This window comes from Notechis scutatus, chromosome 5 (assembly GCF_049901735.1).
Source record: "Notechis scutatus isolate UNSWTSFEM ecotype Mainland chromosome 5, rNotScu1.2, whole genome shotgun sequence".
Taxonomy (NCBI): Eukaryota; Metazoa; Chordata; class Lepidosauria; order Squamata; family Elapidae; genus Notechis; species Notechis scutatus.
Genome location: NC_142013.1, coordinates 102,829,542 through 102,853,637, shown reverse-complemented (window position 1 = coordinate 102,853,637; position 24,096 = coordinate 102,829,542). Strand labels below are relative to the sequence as shown.

The 24,096-nt window shown below is 44.9% G+C and overlaps 1 protein-coding gene and 1 long non-coding RNA gene across 11 annotated transcripts in view; one reads left to right on the top strand and one right to left on the bottom strand.

Annotated features, from left to right (window-relative positions):
- The window catches only part of LOC148130600 (uncharacterized), a 35,179-nt gene extending 13,129 nt beyond the window's left edge, over positions 1–22,050 (bottom strand). For both annotated transcript variants that reach the window (XR_015749933.1, XR_015749934.1), the window contains exons 1-2: positions 21,569–22,050; positions 18,407–18,566 (exon numbers count right to left, since the gene is read on the bottom strand). This is a non-coding gene — a long non-coding RNA (uncharacterized LOC148130600). The remainder of the gene's footprint in view (positions 1–18,406; positions 18,567–21,568) is intronic.
- LMO7 (LIM domain 7) overlaps positions 1–24,096 on the top strand; it is a 179,525-nt gene that overhangs the window by 72,137 nt on the left and 83,292 nt on the right. For all 9 annotated transcript variants that reach the window (XM_087967413.1, XM_087967414.1, XM_087967411.1 and 6 more), the window contains exon 4: positions 22,362–22,468. In XM_087967413.1, coding sequence (XP_087823539.1) covers positions 22,362–22,468 — 107 coding nt within the window. The remainder of the gene's footprint in view (positions 1–22,361; positions 22,469–24,096) is intronic.

Here is a 24,096-nt window from a genome sequence, read left to right as displayed (position 1 = left end):
CCCCCTCCACCCCCCCAGACCTATTTAAAGGATAGTAATGCTAGGATTGCATAACGATGACTAAACAGATTGTTCTGTGTATGTACACACTTGGAGTGGTGCATAAATTCTTGCCCGTCCTACGTTGTGATGTTATTGCTGCCTCCTTATTCATATTTTCATCCAAATGAAAATCAACTCCTGTCATGGAGGCGGAACCAACTGCAAGTTGTTTGTGGGTGGTGGCTGTGTTTGCCCTATGATGAAAGATTTTTTGTTTTTCTTTAGAGCAGTGATGGTGAACCTTTTTGGGCTCCTGTGCCAAAAATTGTGCACACGCTGGTGCGCTCGTGCTCACGTGCCAACACCCAGGAGGCAATGTGCCCCCACACCCCCTGCACATGTGCGTGCAATTCCCCCGCCTCCCCACGCCGCTGCTCTCCCTTACCTGCACTGCACCTCACAGCTGATTTTTGGCTGGTTTGGGGCCTTTTTCGGCCTCCCAGAGGCTTGAAAAAAGCCTCTGCAGGCCGAATAGGCCCAATTCATCACTTCCGGTATTACAGGAAATGACAAAACAGGCCTATTCGGCCTGCAGGGGCTTTTTTTAAGCCTCTGGGAGGCCGAAAAAGGCCTCAAAGCAGCCAAAAATCAGCTGTGAGGCACGCACATGCGCAGTGAGGTAAGTTTACTTGCAGGTCACGTGCTGGCACAAATGGCTCTGTGTGATACCTGTGGTATGCGTGCCATAGGTTCACCATCATGGCTATAGAGGATGACAAGCAGGGTCTCCCAAAGAAGCCACAGGACTGATTACCGGCTGTGTAGTAGCAGTGGTGGGATTCAGGTTTTTTTTTACTACTGGTTCTCTGCCCGTGGCTTGGTGAGTTTGGCGTGACTTGGTGGGCGCGGCAAGGGAAGGATACTGAAAAATCTCCATTCCCTCCCCACCCCACTAGCCTGCTTTCCAGCTCCGTTCTCCTGTGCAGAGCAACCAAAGAAAACCCACCCGATCAGCTGGGACTCGGGAGGCAGAGAAGAGATGGGGCCAGGGCCGGTCAGACGTGGTATTTGCTGGTTCTCTGAACTACTCAAAATGTCCGCTACTGGTTCTCCAGAACGGGTCTGAAACAGCTGAATACCACCTCTGATCCTACCCCACGGGAGGGCCACACATGGCCTCTCTGAGCTCCATTTTCACTGGCAGAGGGTTGCAGGAGGCCATCGCAGCCCCAAACAGAGCCCGGGAAGGCTGCATATGGCCCTCCCGAGCTCCCTTTTCCCTGGCAGAGGCACCGCTCACCCCTCTCCTCCCCTCCCCAGAGTCTCCACGCAGACCGTTTTGGATCCCAGGTAAGAGCAGGGTCCCTGCGGAGGCTCGGGGAAGGTGAGAAACAGGCCTCCCGGAAGTTCCAGAAGGCCAGAAACAGGCCCGTTTCCAGCCTCTGGAAGGTCTCTGGAGTGGAGGGGAAACAGGCCTCCTGGAGACTCAAAGGCTCCGGAGCCCAGCGAGGGTGAAAATGGCTCCCCTGCCTACCCAGCCACCGGGCAGAGAACTGGCTGCTAAATTTTGTGAAGGCCACCCCTGCCCCCAAGTTATGAAGAAAGCTACTGAGGCTGAGAGGGGGAAGGGGCTAGAAATGGGTCCTTCAATTGTAGAGTAGCAATGGTTTGACCTGGATGTGGCTCTATTCCTGTGCAGCTACAGAAATGCCTTCATTTTTTATATAGGATTTTTTTTTTCCATGTATAATATCCCCACCTCCAGGAAGGTAATGACAGCTCTTCAGATTATAAACCCTTCAAAGAAGATGTACGATTTGGTCGTTTTATCAATGCAAGTTGTAAAAATCTCTGCCATAGCTGTCACGGTTTATGAACTGAAGTACTTCCCGTTTCCCTTTTACAATCATGGGGAAAGATTAAAAAAAAAAAGCGATGGAGTAGCCTTCTTTAGCACACTCCCTCCCTATGCAAAGAGGGAAAATAGCGTTTAAACTTTAAAGGCTATTAGAGGCACACTTAATTTGCTCGGAGGTTTGCCCAATAACTGTAGAACCTATTTGATTTATGTGTGAAACAAATGTTGGATTGTAAATAGTCTAGAGCAGCCGGTGGCCTTGGTAGCATAAAGCCCGTTTTTGCCATAAATACAGACAGAATAATGCTAAATACCAGCAACCAAACCCTCATATTAAGTATCTTTTCTGGGCTGCTCTAAAACTCAACACACGCTTTGGAGAACCAGGATGTGTTTCTGTACTCAAAAGTCCACATTGAACAGAATTCACCCAAGCGTCTTCCTCAGGCCTTTCCTGTCCAGATGTTCCTTTGGTTCTGCCATGCCTGGTCACAAAAACCTTTCCCACAACCAGAATGTTCTTCCGTTCTGCTCTAGAATGAATCGTGCTGACATGCTGAATAACTTAATTATTTCGTCTGTTCCAAAATACCAATGGCAGGTTAGTTGCAGTTCCTGAGCCGTTGCTATTAAAATTATATTTATCCCTCCCCCCCCACCTCCCGGGTCCAATTTCCAAAGTGAGTGGCGAGACCAGGGGGGCTTGCGTTTAGGTTTCTAAGTTTGATCTTGTTGTGGAGAATTCCAGATGACGTTGGGCGAAGCTTGCCAGGAAGGGGAAGGAGATGGCCCTTCCTCGCTTGAGGTGCTTCTGGGTTGGCAGTTGAGCCTTCTCTGTTGGTGGAGGCAGCTTCCAGACCAGGGGTCAGCAACCTTAAAATACTCCAACAGCCACAAAGGTCCTAACCAGAAGCCCCCCTGCTCAATTCTGGAGCCAACGGAAGTCCGGTTCCCCCATTCTAGAGTCTCACCCTAGCGTGGCATCCTTTTCCCTCTACCTGTCGTAACCAAAAGTCCTACCAGGAAACCCACCCCTTGCCACAGAGTCTCCTCCTGGCATGCCATGCTTCCCCCCACCCCAACCGGAAGCTCCTCTCAAAATTGTGGCACTGACCAGCGACAGGGAGCCACAGCAGAGGGATGAAAGAGCCACATGCGGCTCCAGAGCCATGGGTTGCTGACTCCTGTTCCTGACCATGCCACTTTCCTGTCCCCGAAAATAAAACCTGCTTGATTGTCCGTCTCTAGGTGGATTGTATTGTGTATGTGTAGTAAACATGGGAACCTCCTGAGCAGCTGGGTTCACCGTGGTGGAAACACAAACAACATGTTGTATTTGTGGCTGATTAAACCCAACAGCGAAGGCATTCAAAAAGTCCTGGGTGCACGCATTCTTGTTTTACAGCGAGCCCGATGACAAGGGATTATGCCAGGGAGTTGGCAGCTCATCCCCTGGCAGGCTGGAACCCCAAACTGGTTCTGCCAGAAGATGCGCATTCTAGTGAGCGTGAAGCAAAAAGAAACCTCGGAGGATTGGAGGACTGTCATCTTCTTCTTTTTTGCTGTCTCCTTGTTGTCGAATGTCCTTCAACATAGGAGCCAGTAAGTAGGCAGCCCTGAGAATGGGTGGGTCAAGAATGCGCATACTTGCCCTGCCCTGAACACTTCCTGGCCAGTACTCTGCGAGCCTGTCTTTCTTCTCCATCTCTAGTTTCAGAGTGAGTTTTTTTTTTTTTATGATGTGCATCATTGGTGCTGATCAGCATTCCCTTCATTTTTGTTGACTCTGGGTGGAGAGAGGGCAAACTTTTGAGGAAGCTCTGCCCTTTATCGGCAGGCTGTGGGTGGTGGTTCTGGTGGAGTTGATAGGGGCGAGAAAGGAGCCACCACCAGCTGCCACAGCAGCCCATGCCTGGGATTGAAATGAGGATGGGTCTTAGGGAGTGTCGGCAGCCTCCAGGCCTCCATATTCTAGGTGGGGATTAACCCCCTCAAATCAAGAGTCCCCAGCCCCTGGGCCATGGACTGCTACTGGGGTCGTGGCCTGCACAGCTTGGAGGTGAGCAGAGGGTGAGCAAGTGAAGCTTCACCTGTGTTTGATGCCACTTCCCACCCTCTCAGCTCCACGTCAGATGATCAGGCTGTTTAGATTGTCATAGGAATGCAACCCCTACTGTAAACTGAGCATGCAAGGGATCTAAGCTGCATACTCTTCTCCCCACACACATACACCCAGTCCGTGGAAAAATTGTCTTCCATGAAACCGGTACCCAGTGCCAAAAAGTTTGGGGACTCTTGCTATAGAGCAGGGCTGTCAAACTCATGGCCCGCAGGCCAGAGGTTTCATGCGCAGGCCATGCCCACCCAGTGAAGGGAAGAAACCTCACAGGATGGTAACGTGACACAGCGAGTTTGACACCCGTGTTTTTTGAGTTTGCCTCTCTGTAGAATCTGGCGTTATTTTTTGTGAAATTGAGTTTAAAAAGCCAGGCCATCCTAAGGAACAGTTAGGGAAAAGGACTATAAAACTTGACCTAAATTTCATTTCCAGCCATCCGTATAACATTTTGTTCTTGCAGTGTGTGTGACTCCATTTTGTTTCCGGGTCTGAGGCAGGGGTGGGATTCAACCAGTGTTACTACCGGTTCGGTGATTACGTTTTGCACACACGTGTGCGCATGTAAAAAACTTGAATCTGTGCCGCCCGGACAGCTGGACAACACTGCGCGCAGGTGCACAGAGTTTGAAAAGCCACTTTTTCCTGCTTTTTCAACCTCAGCTGTGCCACACAAAGCAGCTGAGGTTGAAAAAGCAGGAAATAAAGGACAGGTAAGATCCCGGGCAGGCGGGTAGGCCGAACAGCAGCAAACACAGAACTGGTTCGGTGTCTGCTGCTCTTCAGAGCTACCGGGTCTATAGAGCCGGACAGCATCCCACCCTTGGTCTGAGGACTTGCATTCCACCCATTTGGAATTCAGAAATGTTTACTACTGGTTCTGTGGGCGTGGCTTGGTGGGCGTGACGTGGCTTGGTGGGCGTGGCAGGGGCAGGATACTGTAAAGTCCCCATTCCCTCCCCACTCCTGGGGAAGGATACTGCAAAATCTCCATTCCCACCCCACTCCACTAACCTGCTTTCCTGCTCTGTTCTCCTGTGCAGGGCAACCAAAGAAGACCCAGCCAATCAGCTGGAACTCGGGAGGCAGAGAATAGATGGGGTTGGCGGGGCCAGTCAGAGGTGGTGTTTGCCGGTTCACCGAACTACTCAAAATTTCCACTACCGGTTCTCCAGAACTGGTCAGAACCTGCTGAATACCACCTCTGATCCTAACTGAAAAAGTTGGAGAAAAAGAACTCCGGAGAATGAGCTGGGTTTTCTCCACCCCTCACCCCGTTGTTAGATCAAAGGGTGAGGTCAGGAGCTAAGGGAGAAAATGAAAGCGAATAATCTCAATTCCAGTTGCGTACACTTTGTCGGGTAGTTAATTTATATTTTCCTCTCTCTCTCTTTTCCTCCTCTGGCCATGACTTTAGCCTACAGCCTCATGTCGTCCTCCATTTCACCATCTGTTTGACTTCTGAGAGCCAATCTGTGACAATGACATTCCCCTCCAACCCCTAGGCTAGGGAGGATTGTTGTCTCGTCTAAAACACTGGGTGTGTTTGTGTTGAACCAGCACACACACTCTGGATTTGACCTCCCATTGCACAACAGGAAAACTTTACAAAAACCCATAAAGCCATAAAATGATGTGGGATCTAATGCTTTCATTAGGACATTTTGACTTTTTCCAGCCATTTGGGCAATATTTCTAAATCAAGCAAAGTGCATTGGTGGGAAGTTGATGTTTTTATTAATCAAATTTATAGGACTGACATTCAGGGGTGGCTGAAAGTCCTTTGTCTGGCAGCCTTGATTGTTCCTTTTCCTGCAGGTTTAACTGGAGGCGTTTAGGAGAAAATAACATTTCTGTCCATCCCATGGAAATTATTATACAGTAGTGCCAGGGGAAGTTTCCCTGTTTTTTTTTTTTCCCCTTTGGTTTGTCCTTTTTTTTTTTTTTGCTCCAGTGTCATTTTCTCCTATTGTCTATCTCATCTTGTTGAAGATAACAACGATCTCTCAAGCTTGGTTATTCGCTCCCACGAGCTGCTGGGCTTATGGAGGGATCGGGTGTTTTGTCTGCACAAATAATTTCAGAACCAGGAAAAGTGGCTCTTCTGTTCACAAGGCTGCATTTTAAATCAGGCCGCTCTGCCGCCAAACCACTAATTTGAGAGCTTCGCAAAGGATCAGGCAAATTAATGGGGGAGCAGGTTCTTGGTGACATCGTGCTTCAATTATGAGCTGTTGGGAGGATCAGTGGAGCAGGCAGATTCCTGTCTTTGAGACCCTTCTGGTTCTGGCCCTTCCCTGGAGCATGTTGATCACATCCAGCCATGTCTACAGCAGGGAAGAGTTGGTGGCTTCAGCACACCAGGTCTCTCCGCCCCTTGGCCAAGCAGACAGCAGTGGGTCTGGCTAGAACATGGCAACCCGGTTGAGTTTGGGAGTTGGGTTCATACTGCCCTCCTTTGATGTGTAGTTGCGCCTTCAGCTCTTTCTCTAGGCCAGAAGTGTAAAACTCTATTTCATTGAGGGCCACATCAGGGCCAGAGGTGGGTATTCAGCAGGTTCTGACCAGTTCTGGAGAACCAGTAGCGGAAATTTTGAGTAGTTTGGAGACCTGGCAAATATCTCCTTTTGTTGACCTGCATAGGAGAAAAGAGCTGGAAAGCAGGTTAGTGGGGTGGTGTTCTGACCCACGCCCTTTTCCAACAAATCAAACACAATCCAAAGAGAACAGAAATCTTGTCATGCTTTTGCAAAATAATTAGCTGTGATAAGCACAAGCCTTGCCAAACTGTGTGAGACTTGCCAAAAGATAACAGACAAGAAATAATTTGCAATACAAGAATGTTCAAATACAAACTCAGGATACTGGAATGTCCACGATGCTGAGGTTTCAAAACATTTTTGCCTTCTGCAAAGTATGTTCGTTTTACAGCTGGCTTTTATCTTCTTGAAGGAGGGGCCATTACCCTGCAACCTTACTCCCGAGTTGCCCATGCTGTTGTAGCTGCTCTTTCCTACGAGCAATACTGCGTGCACTCACACGTGGCACAGGCTCCTCGGGAACTTCCTTATCGCTGCTGCCAGCCCCCACAATCTCTGAAGGCAGCAGTCCACTCCCTAATGGTCCTGGCCCCTTATCTGAATCCTCGCTCTCCTCAGCCCTCCGCACCTGCTGCCGGCTAACCACAACAGATGGGGAGGGAATGGAGATTTTGCAGTATCCTTCTCCTGCCACACCCACCAAGCCACATCATGCCCACCAAGCCACGCCCACAGCATCGGTAGTAAAAAAAATTTGAATCCCACCACTGACCCCCATGTGGATGATTTCTGGTCACGCTGACCCCTTGACATCCCAACACAGTGTGCCAAATCGCCCTAAATAGTAAGCCATTGGCATCATCCAGCAGAGCTGTTCTCGTGCTCTTAATATATAAGCTAAATTATTGGGACCCACCCTGAATACACACTTCACATGCACCACAATCCAGCACCGGAAAAATTGCAGGAAGTTGCCTACAAAAAAAATGAGATGGTTCACATGGAGAATAGTGGATGGTTAGTCGTGTTTTTTGTTTTGTTTTTTGCACGTTACACCTTTCAGTTCCTTGGCAGCTGTCAAATTCACCGCTTCCTTAAGAAGAGGATTTAATCCCTGCAAGCCTCTCTTAGCATCTGGGTTAGCCCCGATGAGATCTGGAGATACATAATCTTTAATGCTACTCCACCTTCCTATAGACAGCAGTGTCCAAAGCTGATTCTGGATTTCTCTGGTCTTAGGATCAATTCCTTACTTCTTTGTAGGGGTTTACCAAGAGATAAGTGTATCTAGAGCATTGTACCTTGGAAGGTAAAAAACAAAACAAGACAGTACAGTTTACATTAAAAAAATAGGGTGCGGCTAGCAATGTGCAGCTTTAGTTTCAGTTAATGTGCAGTTCCACAAAACCGTAGCTAAGTGCATGATCATATGGTCTTAGGGGCAGCCCAGTGGATTTATTCTCTATAAAAGAGCTTATTATTTCACAAGTCTTAATTTCTAGCCCAAGATTGCCGAACTTGTGGTGTCCACGGTACTTCAACGAAAGGAACTCACAAAATAAAAAAATTGGAGCCGTCTGGGATATTTCATTATTGAGTCTACCTTGCACCATTTTTCTTTAGAACACTATGGAAAACTGTACGTTTCATTCAAGACAGTGATTCATCAACGTTACAAAATTGGAAAGGGACAAACTACTATTGAATTGACTGGGCTTAGAAGAGGAGGTGAAAAAGGTATGAGAACTTGCCAGGAAGGAAGAGAACAGGAAGGAACAGAAAATGTATATAGCTAGAAGTGTGATACTGTCATAAATGGAATTACATAAACTCGAAACAGCTTCAGAGTTGTTGACTTTTCCAGAGATTTGTGACAAGGGTTTGTGTGTGTGTGTGTGTGTGTGTGTGTGTATTAGAAAGTTTGCATTCTACGAATATATACATCTGTAGCCATTTGAATATGCCCAAATTTATGTTTTTCTTAGATATTTCATTTGCTTAAAGAATGTCAAGACTAACTTTCATACAGTTGACAGATATAATATTGGTCATGCCCGTGTCAGAGTCTGAATCGGAGGATGAAGACAAACAGCTGACAGGGAGTGCGACTGTGGCTCCGTAGGCTGGGGAAGGGCAAAGTCCGGCTTGGCAGAGCAGGGGAGAGGTAGAACAAGGGAGAGGGAATTCAGAGGAAGACCCAGGCCCACCCCCTCTTCATCCGAGGAACAGGGAAGGAATGGAGAAAAGAGCAATGTGGGTTGCATGGCTTACGGGGGAGGAAAGGGCCCTGATTCCCTTCATTAGTCACACCTGGGAATGAAAGTTTAAAAGAACTGAATGCTGACTGCGGCAGCTGTTGGGAGCAAACGTGACGTTATCCTGTGTTGTCTTTGCTTATCTGTGTTCCTGGCGTCTTCCCAACCATGTTGAGTTATTGCCGTGCCCTCACGTCTGGAATTCTTGCTCCTGCCCTGTCAGACTAATTACCTCAGTTTGCCTTGATTGGACTTAAAGTTACAGTTTTTGTTGACCATGTTTTGGACTTGATTCTTTGCAGCCAAAGGCTGTTCCTGGGAGAGTTTTTCTCCAGCCCAGAAGGTAACCTGGACATTGGGGGCAAAGTTAGAGCTAATAAAGGGACTCCTACTGATTATCTGATTGTGTTGCCTTTGTGCCATGCCCCTTTGGGTCATCACCGTGTTCCTCGGGTCACTATACAGGTAATCCTGGACTTACAATGACAATGGGGCCCAAATTTTATGTTGCTAAGTCAGACATTTGTTCAGTGCACTTTGTCCCCTTTTAAGACCTTTCTTATCACTATTGTTAAGCGAATCATTGCTAAGTTGTTAAGTCAGCCAAATGATGGTTAAGTGAATCTGGCTTTCCCCCTGGCTTTGCTTCTCAGAAGGTCACAGCAAGAGATCACGTGACCTCGAGACACTGCAACCGTCATAAATAGGAGCCAGTTGCCAAGAGTTTGAATTTTGATCACCTATCCAAACGGCCGTTACGTGTGAAAAATGGTCATAAGGCACATTTTTCAGTGCAGTTGTAATTTTGAAAGGTCCCTAAATGAACTGTTGTAATTCGAGGACTACCTGTATTTCAATTGCTTGAAGAATATCAAGAATATCTGTAACTTTCATAAAAGTATAGATACTCCTCTACAGGTACAGTATATCTGCAAGGTTTTACAGATATTGCCATGAAAATATTTTAGAGTCATTTTATTAATTAATTAAATATCTGCTCTTATTGTTATCTGTTATAAAAGCAGGCAGATAGATGATAGATAGATATATAGACAGACAGACATAGGTATAGATAGACAGACAGACAGACATAGGTAGAGATAGATAGATAGACAGACAGATACAGGTAGAGATAGACAGACAGATGGACAGACATAGGTAGAGATAGATAGACAGACAGATATAGTTAGAGATAGACAGACAGAAAGACATAGGTAGAGATAGACAGACAGATGGACAGACATAGGTAGAGATAGATAGACAGACAGATATAGTTAGAGATAGACAGACAGAAAGAAATAGGTAGAGATAGACAGACAGAAAGACATAGGTAGAGATAGACAGACAGATGGACAGACATAGGTAGAGATAGATAGACAGACAGATATAGTTAGAGATAGACAGACAGAAAGACATAGGTAGAGATAGACAGACAGATAGACATAGGTAGAGATAGACAGACAGATGGACAGACATAGGTAGAGATAGATAGACAGACAGATATAGTTAGAGATAGACAGACAGAAAGACATAGGTAGAGATAGACAGACAGACAGATATAGGTAGAGATAGACAGACAGACAGACATAGGTAGAGATAGACAGACAGATGGACAGACATAGGTAGAGATAGATAGACAGACAGATATAGTTAGAGATAGACAGACAGAAAGACATAGGTAGAGATAGACAGACAGACAGATATAGGTAGAGATAGACAGACAGACAGACATAGGTAGAGATAGACAGACAGATGGACAGACATAGGTAGAGATAGATAGACAGACAGATATAGTTAGAGATAGACAGACAGAAAGACATAGGTAGAGATAGACAGACAAACAGATATAGGTAGAGATAGACAGACAGATAGACATAGGTATAGACAGACAGACGGACAGACAGACAATCAGACAGAGATATATATATATAGAGAGAATATTCTACTTTTTGATTTTTGTTAATTAAAGGGCTTAATAGCCCTTTACCATACTGTTTCCTTCAAGATTCAGAACATTTTCTTAAAAGGCCATGCAATGAATTCACATGACAAGGATTTAATCTCCTTTTTGATAGAGAAATCTTGTGGTCACATGATGAAATTTAGATTGCTGATAATCCAGAGCCATGAATAAGTTGTGACTCTGTTACAGAGAATAACCCAAGACTCAGGAAAGAAAAATCATATCAAAGGTAAATAGAAGATTATGATTGTTCAGTTCCATGACAACTGTTGAGTAATGCAGAAAAATTGTGTGGAGTAATCCCGTATGTGGGCTACCTCTCTCCCACTAAACTCTGTCCCAATTCTTTCTCTGACTAGATTTGAAAGGAAAAGAGAAGGAGAGAGAGAAAATCTTCATTGTACCTATTCATAATTTATTACACTCTGGTTTTCTTGAAGAAGAAAATACTTATGGATATTTATTCTTAACATCTATACAAATGCACCATTCACCTTATATTCAAACATATCCATTCTGTATAAGCTATAAATTAACTGGTGTGTGATATTTAGTGGATGGGGGAGGAAACCCCAATCCAACTTTAATATTTTGATTTGGCTTATTTGTTATCCTGTATTCATTGGTGTTCCTGTTATTACAGTGCCATGATTTGTTCAGCTGTAATTGTGTCATGCTTCGTACAAGCTACAGGTGTGTGCTGTTGAAGTGTTTTAAGAATTAAGAAAAATACACTGAAACAACTTGAAGTGGCGAGAATAAATGCTTGAAGAGAAGTGTTTGTATAACTGACTGAAAGGTTTCAATTTGGTAGGGCCTGCGTATACTAATTTACAGCTATTACGACTCATTCTCCTTCCTGTCTAACTTTTAGCCCTGTTGAAACTCAAGTACAGTTTGTCCTTGACTTAACAACCACAATTGAGCACAACCTTTTTTTTTTGCTTGCCACCGTCGTAAAGTGAATCACTGCAGTGGTTAAGTTAGGAACACGGTTGTTAAATGAATCCCATTGACTTCGTTTGTCAGACGGTCGCAAAAGGGGAACACACGACCCCCCCAGAACACTACAACGGTGGCACAATGGATAGAATGCAGTACTGCAGACTACTTCTGCTGACTGCTGGCTGCCTGCAATTTGGCAGTTCAAATCTCGCCAGGCTCGAGGTTGACAGCCTTCTGTCCTTCCGAGGTGGGTAAAATGAGGACCCATATTGTTGGTGTGATGACCCGGAGTGTAACCCAAACGTAACAAAATCCAAAACGTAAATAAATGTCTTTTAATGCCTCCAACTTGGCCCCACTGTTCAATCATTCTCACTTGGAGATAAAACATACTCAAAAATAGTCTTCAAAAGAAAGCAATACAATCCGAACTTAATGATCAGATAGAGGTGAAATAAAAAACTAAAACAAACTACAATGAAGGAATTTCCACAACGGACCAGCATAAGTAATTACCAACTTCAAAGAGATTATTACAAGGCACAGTCTGTTGGAAAGACACCAATATGGTGGTCTCTCATGAATGAAGACACTGAGGCAGTCGTCTTGAAGCCAAATCGGGATGAGAGCCCAGGGCAAGCTCTGACACCCTCTTTTATTAGAAGCAATCTTTGTTAACGTTTGCAATTTTTTGTTAGTGTGTTGTTACAAACTCATTACATCACACAAAATACCATATGAGAATACAAAGCTGTAAAGTTTAAGTTTGCTACAATTCTGGGTAAGAAGTGGCAACATTTCGACCTTGTCCCTCGCCTCGTGTTACAAACAACTACCAGAAGGCCCGTTGTCCTTGCACGCATGAGGAAACAGATAGCAATTCCCACATCTCCTCTGTTTGTTTTTTTTAAAAGACAGGGAGTGTTTTAGTTCCAACAGCAGCCTTTGTTAGGCGCGTAGGCAAGAGTGCTGTGTATCCTGATGTTATCCATGGCGTTCGTGACTTCTTCCGACCATCACAAACATCTTGTCCTCGTCTGGGTCATCACAGGTTGGCTCTCCGTCTCTTCTTCAGATGGCAGTGGTTCATATGTGGTAGTTATTTGTTGATTCCAGAGAGCCATTACCTGTGCAGTGGCTTTTTCTCAGCCAAAAGGGATAAACTGTTAGAAATAGTGCGTACAAAGATAGGTAATACACAAGGCAATATAATACATCCTGCAGCAATCATACCAATAAGCGCTACAATAGCTTGCAAACCAGGTAATTTTGGGAACCAGGATCCAAACATGTCTCTAAAATCAAGACCATTCCATGTTTGTACAGGTACATGTGCAATCTTGATCATTCTATCAGTGATTTGTTGAATAACTTTTCCACTATCATCTATTTCAATACAACAATTACTAAGATTAAATTTTCCATACACTCTTCCTTCTTTGGCAAGAAGATAATCTAACGCCAAACGATTTTGCATGATATATGTTCTAGACAATGCACTTTCTTTAGCTAATGTTTTCAAAGCAAGAGCAGTTTCATTGGTTATAATTTCTAATACAGCTTGCAACCTTATAATTCTATTGAGAATATATATGTGGGGGTATGGTACCCCTTGTTTCAGGTAAGTGAGTGTACAAGCAAATAGGATTACATTTGTTAGTGGTACATGAAGTAGAGCTTGATTTAACAGTGATATTAATATTTTGAGGGCCTCTTACTTGAGCAGAGTCAATAGGTGGGGTGTATCAGTAGTTGTAAACAGTGGTGGCCCCCACATTAGTCCCGGACACCTTTTGGAAGAGATATTTCTTTTCCTGTAGATAAGATCTTTGCCAGCTGTGTGAGCCGCAGGTGACTCCTGCAGTGTCGTTAGGACCTTGGCCTTTGTTGATGGCAAAACAAGCATCAAAACACACAAAAGTGTTGGTAACCCCGAGTGACATTATGGGTAATGTACCCATTTTTTGCTTGACTGGTAGAGAACGTTGAGGCAAGGTCAGAGCTGGATCCTCCTTTGTAGGCATAGACATACAGTGAGGCGGTGATGGGCCCCACAGCCTTTGGTTCGTAGCATTGGATACCTTGTTTGGTGTAGCATCGTGCATATTGAGTGTTGTTATGCAAACAAGGGGAGATTGTCATGGAGTTGCATTCAGGCTTCAAAGTATGATAGATCAGGGTGGACTGGGTCTTCGTTCCGCTGCAGTAGTTTTGATGCAGGCGTCGCAGGAAGATGGGGTGGCTGTCGTATCAGCAGGAGCGATGTGGAAACCCAGGAAGCAAATGATGAATACAGTGGGCAGCTTCATGATGTTGATGTAGGCAAGGCTGGTTTGGGTAGAAAAGGCCTTACTTGTCGTCCAGGGACCCAGATGGTGTTGTTGTTGTCAGCGTACCCTCGTCCCCAGGTTATAAGTTCAGCAGGACCTTTCCACTGAGGATCTGGAAGCTGATACCGTTGGTCTGGGTTCAGGATGAGGCGAGGAGCGAAATGACGTGATGCTGCTGTGCATGGGGGGATCCGGACTCATTGAGGAAGTTAAGAGTAAACAAGCAAACATTCAATGCATTCTGGAGTCCTGGCAACCCTGTGACATTTTTAAATTTGAATTTAAACTGTCTGGCCCAGGCTTTTTTATTTTGATGAAAATAACTATGACTGTCCCAGGGTGTTTGTTGTGAAAGAATCATGCAAGAGATGGCGCTGTCTGCGGTTGCAGCTGCAGCTGCCGCATCAGCCATATCATTGCCTTCCTGGAGAATTTCTGGGAAGGGTTGGTGGCTGCGAATGTGTGCTACAAAGAGCGGGTGCTGGTGCTGTGCAACAAGGTGTTGCAATGTAACAAAAAGAGAGAAGATTTTTAGAGACAGAGACTGAAGTGAAGGATAGACAGTAGTTGAAAGCATTTTATGCGTATGGAGTTAGTACTTCGATGAAATCAATCTGTGTTCTCTGGAAAGGCCAGCCCATCAGGGGTCGCCCTCCCATTTCTTTTTCCTTGCTTCTTTCTTGTTTACTTTCAAACATACTTTGCATTCACAGAAACCACCTTCACCCCTTCTCAGTTTTCCAACTCATCTTCCTCTTTTTCCTCAGGTTTCCAATCCTAACAACTCACATTTCTGCGCAGACCATGAAGGAAGGGAGGAGCCCTTTTATGACCTCCCCTGCTCCTATCATGACTGCAAATCCTGATTTCCTCTTTCCTTCTTCAACCCTGCTTGACCCATCCACCTACTTGCAACAAACAATCATGGTCCTCAGTTCCCACGATTCTGCAAGCCTTTAGATAGTCCGAGAGGAAGCCCCCTCGGGCAGATAGAGGCTGCAGAATCCTCTTTCAATCCTCATTTGCATTTTCAACAACCAGTTTTAACAGACTAAGAGATTTTTAGGAGTGTTGAGGAAGATGTATCCATTCTAAGATAAGGAGGTTGCTAGTGTGCTGAGACTTTTGGGTTAATACAGCAATAGGTAAGGAGGGGTGTATTGAGCAAGATTAAGGAAATAGGAGCATTGTTGTGACATTGGTTGACCCACCTTTTCTGCATAATGTGCTATATGTCCTGGGTGATTTTTAATTGATGATCTGTAATGGTAATTTTATCCCCTGGAGTGGTTCCTCCCTTTAACACATCAAACAGGGGTTGAGCATGTGTAGTAATGCCAAAATAGGGACGGGTCCAATTAATAGCCCCTAAATATTGTTGTAATTGTACGAGGATGTCTACACAATGGCATCACGTGTGGATGGACTGAAACTTGTATATCAAAAATTTAAAAAAAAGAAAAGCAAGAAGGGAAAGGTGTCCTAGGCACTCTTTTCCAATATTTTACAAGGAGAAGCAAGGGAGAAAGGAAGAGATGAGAGGCCTTAAGCAAAAGTTCTCCAGAGATAATAGACAAATTCCACTGAAAAAGGATTTCAGAAAGGCACACAAGACCGCACTTCTACACCTGCATCCAGAAATAACCATAGAAAACTGGAAACAACATGCAATTCAAAATGTGACAAAACACTCAGTATAATCTAGTGAAACCTTTGCCAAGAAAAGGAGTACTGTAATGAAATAATGATTTAAGACATGGGATGTGGGGGGAAAACAATCCCGGAAAGCATAAGTGTTTCCACAAAGGCATGATATCTAACCGAAAGGGGTAAAATGTTCAAGACATAAATGATTGTCAACATCAATGATTAGACTATGTTATCCCAGCGAAACTTTTTGTGAAATGAAAGATCTGAAGTAGGAGAAGGGGGAACACTGCAATGAAATAATGATCAATAATATGTGATGTGGTTTAACTGAAAAGCAATGTACCAAATGTTCAAGACACAAATGAACATCAACATTAATGAATAACAATACTGCACAATTTCAGAATGCACCAGATAGAATCCCAGTGCAAATTATGTGTTCTATATTAAGTATTACAAATATAGGGGAAAGAGTTAAAGGCATCACACTCCATTCAGTGCACAGGAGAAGTTTTTCTTCAAAGAAGAAAGATAAATGGATAGCTGGAAATAGAACAAAGAATAACAAACTATGATTCGAATTGAGAGGAGATAAACAAAATAAAACCGAGAAAATTCAAAGAGAGGAGAAGCTATGTAGAAAATTGAAAATGCCAATAAGATGCCAATGGTATGCAAAATGCCAATGGTATGCAAAATGCCAATGGTATGCAAAATGAACATGAATCTGAATCTGTGTCTGTACCAAGAGTTTTGACCCAGGACTAAGCAACTTTCAAAAAGAGATTTTTATGCTTTTATGTTTTGTGTTTCTGTGTATCCATGTTCTGCATGTCTTTAAAAATTAACAAAGTTTGTTAAAAAAAAAGAGAGAGGCTGAGAGTTTTGAGGAAGGATAGAGCAGATCGGGAACCACAGAGATTCCTTTGAGAAGGGCATGAGAGTGAGATTGTAAGAGCAGTTTTATCGGAGAAGAAGGAGGCAGAAGGAGGAAGCTGTGTGCTGACAGAGATGGGGAAAGGATATGAACACATCTTCTGCCATTGATAATTCATACACAGTGGATGGTATATGGGCAGCCTTGGGAGAGGGGCTAGCTGCCGGCCCCTCTACTGTCGAGCATCTCTGCTGACGGAGGGCTTTGCTGCCCCCGCCGGGGCTCGACATTGTGATTTAAAATGACCAGGCTTCCCACAATTGTAACAATTACCAGATGGTTTATTACCTCTGGTGATAGCTGCAACCATCATTTCAGAAGTGTCTAAAGAGGATTTACTGAGGGGTTTTTAAGAGAGCCCCCTCTTTTAAAAAGGAAAAATTTCGTTTGGTTGATTCTCTTAGTTCCTCAATGTGCAATTTCTGGTCGAGAGAATCCTCCACCCATACTCACGAGGGATCCACGGCGATCGCCTGCGATCGAATCAGGGATGAGGTATACCAAGGCTATGCCAGCCGATGAGTATGGATGGTCCAAAGACGTACCACCTCGCAGATGATCACGTCGGGGTCACCAGTTATGGTGGTCTCTCATGAATGAAGACACTGAGGCAGTCGTCTTGAAGCCAAATCGGGATGAGAGCCCAGGGCAAGCTCTGACACCCTCTTTTATTAGAAGCAATCTTTGTTAACGTTTGCAATTTTTTGTTAGTGTGTTGTTACAAACTCATTACATCACACAAAATACCATATGAGAATACAAAGCTGTAAAGTTTAAGTTTGCTACAATTCTGGGTAAGAAGTGGCAACATTTCGACCTTGTCCTCGCCTGTGTTACAAACAACTACCAGAAGGCCCGTTGTCCTTGCAGCGCAGCGAAACAGATAGCAATTCCCACACACCAACCAAGATAACTTCAGCCCAAAATAAAACATGCTTTGCTTCTGGCAACGCTGTGTTTTAACCATCTTTCTTATATACTATTTTCCCGAGCTGCAACCAATGAGGGGTTTCATGGCCACTTCCTCTCTCGTAAGCCAAGTTGTTGCCTTCTCCGTTCCTCCCTGCGTGTGCTAGGATGCAGAGGGGATGGGCCTGGTTCTTCCTCTGACTGTCCAGCCGGCCTCTGCCCTTCCTCAGCCTCCTCCACAACCTCCGAAGCCACACCTCCACTCCCTGCCCGCTGTTCCTCCTCTCCCTCCGAGTCCAACTCTACCAAGGGTATGACAGTTGGGGGCAATAGGCTGACTCTGTAAACTGCTTAGAGAGGGCTGTAAAAAGCACTGTGAAGCAGTACATAAGTCTAAGTGCAATTCCTACGATGGTCATAAATGTGAATCAGCTCGCAATTTTGATCATGTGACCAAGAGAGGCTGCGAGGGTCGTCACTGTGAAAAAATAGTCGTAAGGCATTTTGGTGCCATTGTAAACTTTGAACAGTCACTAAATGAATTGTTGTAAGTCGAGAAGTGTAGAAGATCGAGCGTACGAATGAAGATAGAGAAGAATCCAGCACCTGTGCTGCGGGATCAAATCCTGGTTTAGACGGTGGTTTGTCCTTTTTCACACATACCTTTACACACCTCTTCCCACCCACCCCCACTCCTGTCCCTTGGGCTACCTGCTAAAATGCCCCCCCCGGGCTTGCAAGAGTGCCCAGCTGAAGGGAGAAGGGTGATGTCAGTAGTTTCGTGGCACATTCCAGAATTCGTCTTGATGATGTGATTCCCGCCCAGCCCTTTGCTTAAGCAAGGGAAGAAAGCAGCCAACTTAAGGGTTGCTCAGCTGGAATTGAGTGCAAGCCAGGATTTATTTTTAAAAAAATACTTACTGCATAACATGTCCTGTCTCTCACATGCCTTTCTCATGATTCGGGGTCCTTTTGTGCAAACAGCACTGCCTCTTGCTGTGAGATCAAAAGAAATAACAAATCGTCCCATGGTTTGGTTGCTGGATCCAGACGGCTCGAACTCAGTGGGGGTAATTCTGCCCTGAAATAATAGAAAAGACTTGTAGCGCGGGTTTTAGATTTTTGGCAGTGGTTTGCTCTCTAAGCTTGTTTTTAATTTAGTTTCTGGACGTTTTGTTACCAGACGAGGTAACATCATCAGCAGGATTTCCTTGTCCTATTCTCAGAATTAAAATATTCGTGCCCTGGCACTTATGCTGTCGCAACCATTATCACTTCTCAGCTTGCCAATGAACCGGGGGGGAAGGATGAGAAGTAATGCAGGCTCCAGACTTTAAGGGGGAGAGCTGTGAGAACCAAGGACACATCTGCAGGTGTTAGCCAAACCCACAGACATTTTCTCATAACAATACAATAACCAGAGGTGATATTTAGAAGGTTCTGACCAGTTCTGGAGAACCGGTAGCGGAAATTTTGAGTAGTTTGGAGAACCAGCAAATACCACCTCTGACTGGCTCCGCCCCCATCTATTCTCAGCTGGGACTCAGGAGGCAAAGAATAGATGGAGGCGGGGCCAGTCAGAGGTGGTATTTGCTGGTTCTCCAAACTACTCAAAATTTCCGCTACCGGTTCTCCAGAACTGGTCAGAACCTGCTGAATACCACCTCTGGGATAAGGTTTCCTACTTGAGCAGGAGGTTGGACTAGAAGACCTCTAAGGTCCCTTCCAATTCTATCATTTTATATTCAGTAAATATGCCTTGGGACCTACAATCTCACGAGCGTAAAAGAGAAGGACCGAGGCTGCAAGATGGAGTGAGTGACCCTACAGTTGTTGATGATGATGATGTTGTCCATCCAGTTGTGTCCGGCTCTTGGCGATTCTATGGTCCAGGTCCTTTCCACATCTTCTGATCTTGTACTGCTTCTTTGAGTTCTGTGTTCTGGCTGGTGTCAGCTTTGATGGTGTCCAGCTACCGTGTTCTTAGGCGGTCCAATTTCCTTTTACCACGAAGTCTTCCAGACATAAGTGCTTTCTCCAGTGACCCAATAGTTAACTTTTGATAATTGCACATTGGGAAGCTTTGAGGAGGCCGTTCCATGGATTGCTGGTTGGAGCCAACCGTGAGCATCAGAAGCGAAATACATTCTGGAATCCAGGAATCGCCTCGAGTTGTTTGCAGAGCAAACAGTAGTGGATGGGCTGCCCTTTGGTATGGCCACACACACCCCCAAGCCGTGAGGGAGTGTGTTGATCCCCCAAAAGAATTAGCATCCTGGGCACCTGCCCAGCTTAGCCAGATGTTGTGCCAGGGAGCTGTTGGAAGAAACATCCTTCTGGGTTCAGTTCCATGTGGGGTAAAAGACACTGAAAACATGGAGGCTGTTTGGAAAGATGGTTTAATGGTGGACAGGACCACATGGCTTGGAGCTCCAAAGTGAAAGGGACGATCACGTGCTTCAAGGTGAAGGAAAAGAGAGGGGAGGACCAAGATGCTGAGAGACCCTTATATACCCTCTGTTGGGCCCCACCTTAGTGTTTCCTGTTCCTATGCAAGAAATGCATCCCATTGGCTGTCAGACTCCCAGGGGCGGGGGTCTTAGCTAACCTTGTGGGCTTTGTCTGGACCACATGTGTTCCAGCTCGGTTGAGTCTTGCTGGATGATGATGTAATGAAAGGGCTTTAGGCAATTCCTATAGCTCTACCTGGAGATCTTTGTTATGTAAAATATTCTGGCCCAGGCCTTAATGGCCCACCCATTAACGAAGGTGGGGGGGGGTGAGCTTCTGCTTTTGAGTTTCTACTCTTTAGGGGAAATATTCTGCCTTTTCAATATTTCCTAGGGTATTTCATTTTTCTAGGAGAGGGGTGGGTGCCAATGAAGGATCAGATGAAGGGTGATATGTGGAGATACAGGATCCAGGTATGGATGGAATGGACATGAGAGAGAGGAATATGAATTCTGATACATTTTCTATTGTCTTCATTTTTTGCGCCTAAAGCAGCCTTGCTCCTTCCTGTCCCTCTCTACAGCAGGAGGGTGGGGGGGAAGGAGTGGGGATGCTGCCTCAGAAAAAGATTTAAAACTGCTTTTACTTTTTTCTCTGGAAAGGCGGGGGTCGCGGGGGGAGGAGCTACCTTGAGCTGCTCTGCAATAGGAAAGAGGTTGGAACTGCACATTCTTAACGAGGCAGAAGTTAGCATCTTAAACCACTAGCCAGGATGTTAGGAACAAGAATAGCTTGCTTATAAGAAAAACCCCAAAAACCACATAGCTGGCACATGAAACTAGGACACTTTGCAAGATATCTGTGACCTGGGGTGAAACACAGGTGACATGACATTTAGCTATGTAGCGGGCTGAGATCCAAATAACTAATCAATATTATCTGTTATGCATGCATTATTAGGGGAAGGGCAAAGGGCTGAATGCGACCACCCCTTGACTATAAAAATTGCTATAAGATTGTAACCGGGGCCTTTGGTTATCTTTTGAACCAAGATACCAAAATAAAAGTATATTGTATCACACCTTGTGTCCGGTGACTTACCGGCTTCGACATCAAGCCAAGAGCCCAGTTTTGGGGACAACACTAACTTCCTACAGAGCAAAGGCTGCAGGAGTTATTACCACCCAGGATGATCCGGAGACCTGTTTACAAGCAAAACTCCAACCTTTCCTCCGCCGCGGACTTTGGGCCCCTGCCTTCTCTCAGCCCGCAAAACAGGATCCAAATAGGACAAATACAAATGTTTGTGGCCACAGAAATGAATTTCAAGTGTTCTAATCCCCGACTGTCCTAGACAATGGCTCGTTCTGTTTTCCGAGCAGGGATCTTGAGTTAGTTTTAGTCTTAACCTCTTGTGCCTGGAGGGTAAGATAACATCTATTCCACCAACACCACCCACTTCCCCTCCAGACACGTGGGATGTTGGACATTTTTCTATTGCTAAGCGGGGCTTCCCTCTGCCCCAGCTGGCCAGCACGAAGCCAGGAAAAAACATTGCAAGTCAGCCCGACAGGCACACCAGCCTAACTTTTTTTTGGGGAGTGGGGGGGAAACCTTAAATTGGAAACAAACCCCAGTTCTGAAGTTTGGGTTGCTCTTCTTCCAGTCGGGCGTGCTTCTTATCCATAGTGTCATTTTTCCAGCGTTTGTAATCTAGAGCTGAACATTTGAAAAGGGGGTGGAGGGTGGGCATCAGGGAATTGCGCTGAAGAGTTAGACAGGTTGGCCTTCCCAGGCAAGGAGAACCTCATTTCCTCCCATCTCTCTGCAGGGTTGCAGGTAAGCGCTCCCTGGAGCAGGTGGTGTGAAAATCTATGCTCAGCCACACCTAGTTTGTCCAGTTGAAACCACAGACTCTGGCTTTTGCCTCGCCTTCTGCCTTGCCTCTCTCTCTCTCTCTCTCTCTCCTCCGTCCTCCGTAACCAAAACCCACTCGCAGGTGGTGCTTTCTGCAATCCTCGGTGGCATAGAAACAAGAGTTCCTCCTCCTTCACTCCTCCGTTGCCAACCATTCCTGGGTGGGTGAATGTCAGCAGCCGGAGTTATTTTTAAATGTGAGAGGTGAGGCATGTCATGCAAAGCTTTTTTTTTTTTTTAAAGAGAGGGCGTTTGTTTGCAGAGCTGACACCGAGGGGAACGCAGCTCCTCTAATGGCCAGCCCCGTTTTTGCCTTTATACCTGCTAATCTTTAACCTGCCTGTCAGTCAAGCCAGCCAGCCCGCCAGCCCACTGGAGTGGCTTCCAGAGCCACAGGAAATGTTACTTGTCATCGGTGATCCTGAAGACCAGGCTGGACTTTGAGACCTGCACGCTTTCTTGCCACGCTCCTTAAACTAAGCAGACGCCTTCTGCTTTTCTTTCGCAGGATAATATCAACGTCTTTTTGAAAGCTTGTGAAAACCTGGGATTAAAAGAAGCTCAGCTTTTTCATCCTGGTGACCTTCAGGATTTATCTAATCGAGTTACTGTCAAGTAAGTATGGCTAAGTCCTCGGCTTTCTATGGGTGTACGTTGTTGAATCTTGTTGAGATGTACAAGTTGAGATTTGCTGTGAAGTTCCAGGAAAAAGCTAAATCAGTCCTCAGGATTCTTTCTTTCTTTCTTTCTTTCTTTCTTTCTTTCTTTCTTTCTTTCTTTCTTTCTTTCTTTCTTTCTTTCTTTCTTTCTTTCTATACCTTTCTTTCTTTCTCTCATCTCTTGCCTTCCTATCCATCTATATCTACCTACCTACCTATCTATCTATCTATCTATCTATCTATCTATCTATCTATCTATCTATCTATCTATCTATCTATCTATCTATCTATCTATCCTATCTTATATCTCTGCCTTTCTTTCTATCTCTCTTTTTCTATCATCTCTTTCTTCTTTCTATCTATCTATCTATCTATCTATCTATCTATCTATCTATCTATCTATCTATCTATCTATCTATCTATCATCTATCTATCTATCCCTATCTATCATCTATCTATATCTCTACCTTTCTATCTCTCTATCATCTTTCTCTTCTATCATCTATCTTTTTATATATCTCTACCTTTTTATCTCTCTATATCTATCTACCAGTCTGTCTATCAGTGCACTCTCTCTCTCTCTCCCTCCCTCCCTCTCTCTCTCATCATCTATCTATTTATTTATATATATGATGTAAAATGTGCCAAGTTACTTGATAGATTGATACAGGTAGTTCTCGACTTACAACAGTCCATTTAGTGACAGTTTAAAATTTACACCGGCAAGGAGAAAAGTGACGTACAACCCTTTTTCAAACTTGCGACCACTGCAGTATCCCCATAGTTCACGTGATCCAAATGTGGATACTTGGCAACTGACTCACAGTTATGATGGTTGTAGGGTCTTGGAGTCACGTGATCCCTCTTGGTGACCTTCCGAAGAGTCAGTGGGGAAACCAGATTCATTTAACAACGCCGATTCAGTTAATGACTGTGGCACACAATATGGTAAAATGCAACGACAAAAATTCACTTGACAAACCTTTCGCTAAGCAACAAAAATTTGGGGTCCCCATTGAGGTCACCAGACCAGGACTATATGCAGTTAATGTCAAATCAGAGAGGAAATGCAAAACTTGAGCGGAAAAGGTGTTTTTGCTCTAAGCTGTCAGTTCTGAGTGGTTCTTCTGGGCCAAGATGTCTATTTCTAGGGTTGTCTTCAGTCAAGCCTTCAGGTAGGACCTCTGTAAAACTATCCTGTGAATGCAGACTGTCTCCTCTGTAGAGAAATATGGGATAGGTGGCATGCAAGCTACATGATAGGTGCCGGCTTCACTCGGCAACGGTAGACCAGGAAATCTTTTGCTTTAACTTTAACCTCAGTTGTACCTGCAATTCTGGGTGGCCGCACCTGTTAACCCCTGGCATCCCTTTCTGAGATACGGCCTTCGTCATCTTAGCCCTCCCTAACGATTGGCCCAAAAGTAACCAAGAGGAATTCCATTCTTCCCGGTTTTCTCTGCACCACCAAGAAAATGGTCAGAAAGTTTTTGCCTATCTATCGCTGTGCCTGGTTCAATCTTAGGAAGGGGCACAGATCTAGCGAAATGAATGTCAAGGACGTTGTGGCCGGCTTCAAAAAGA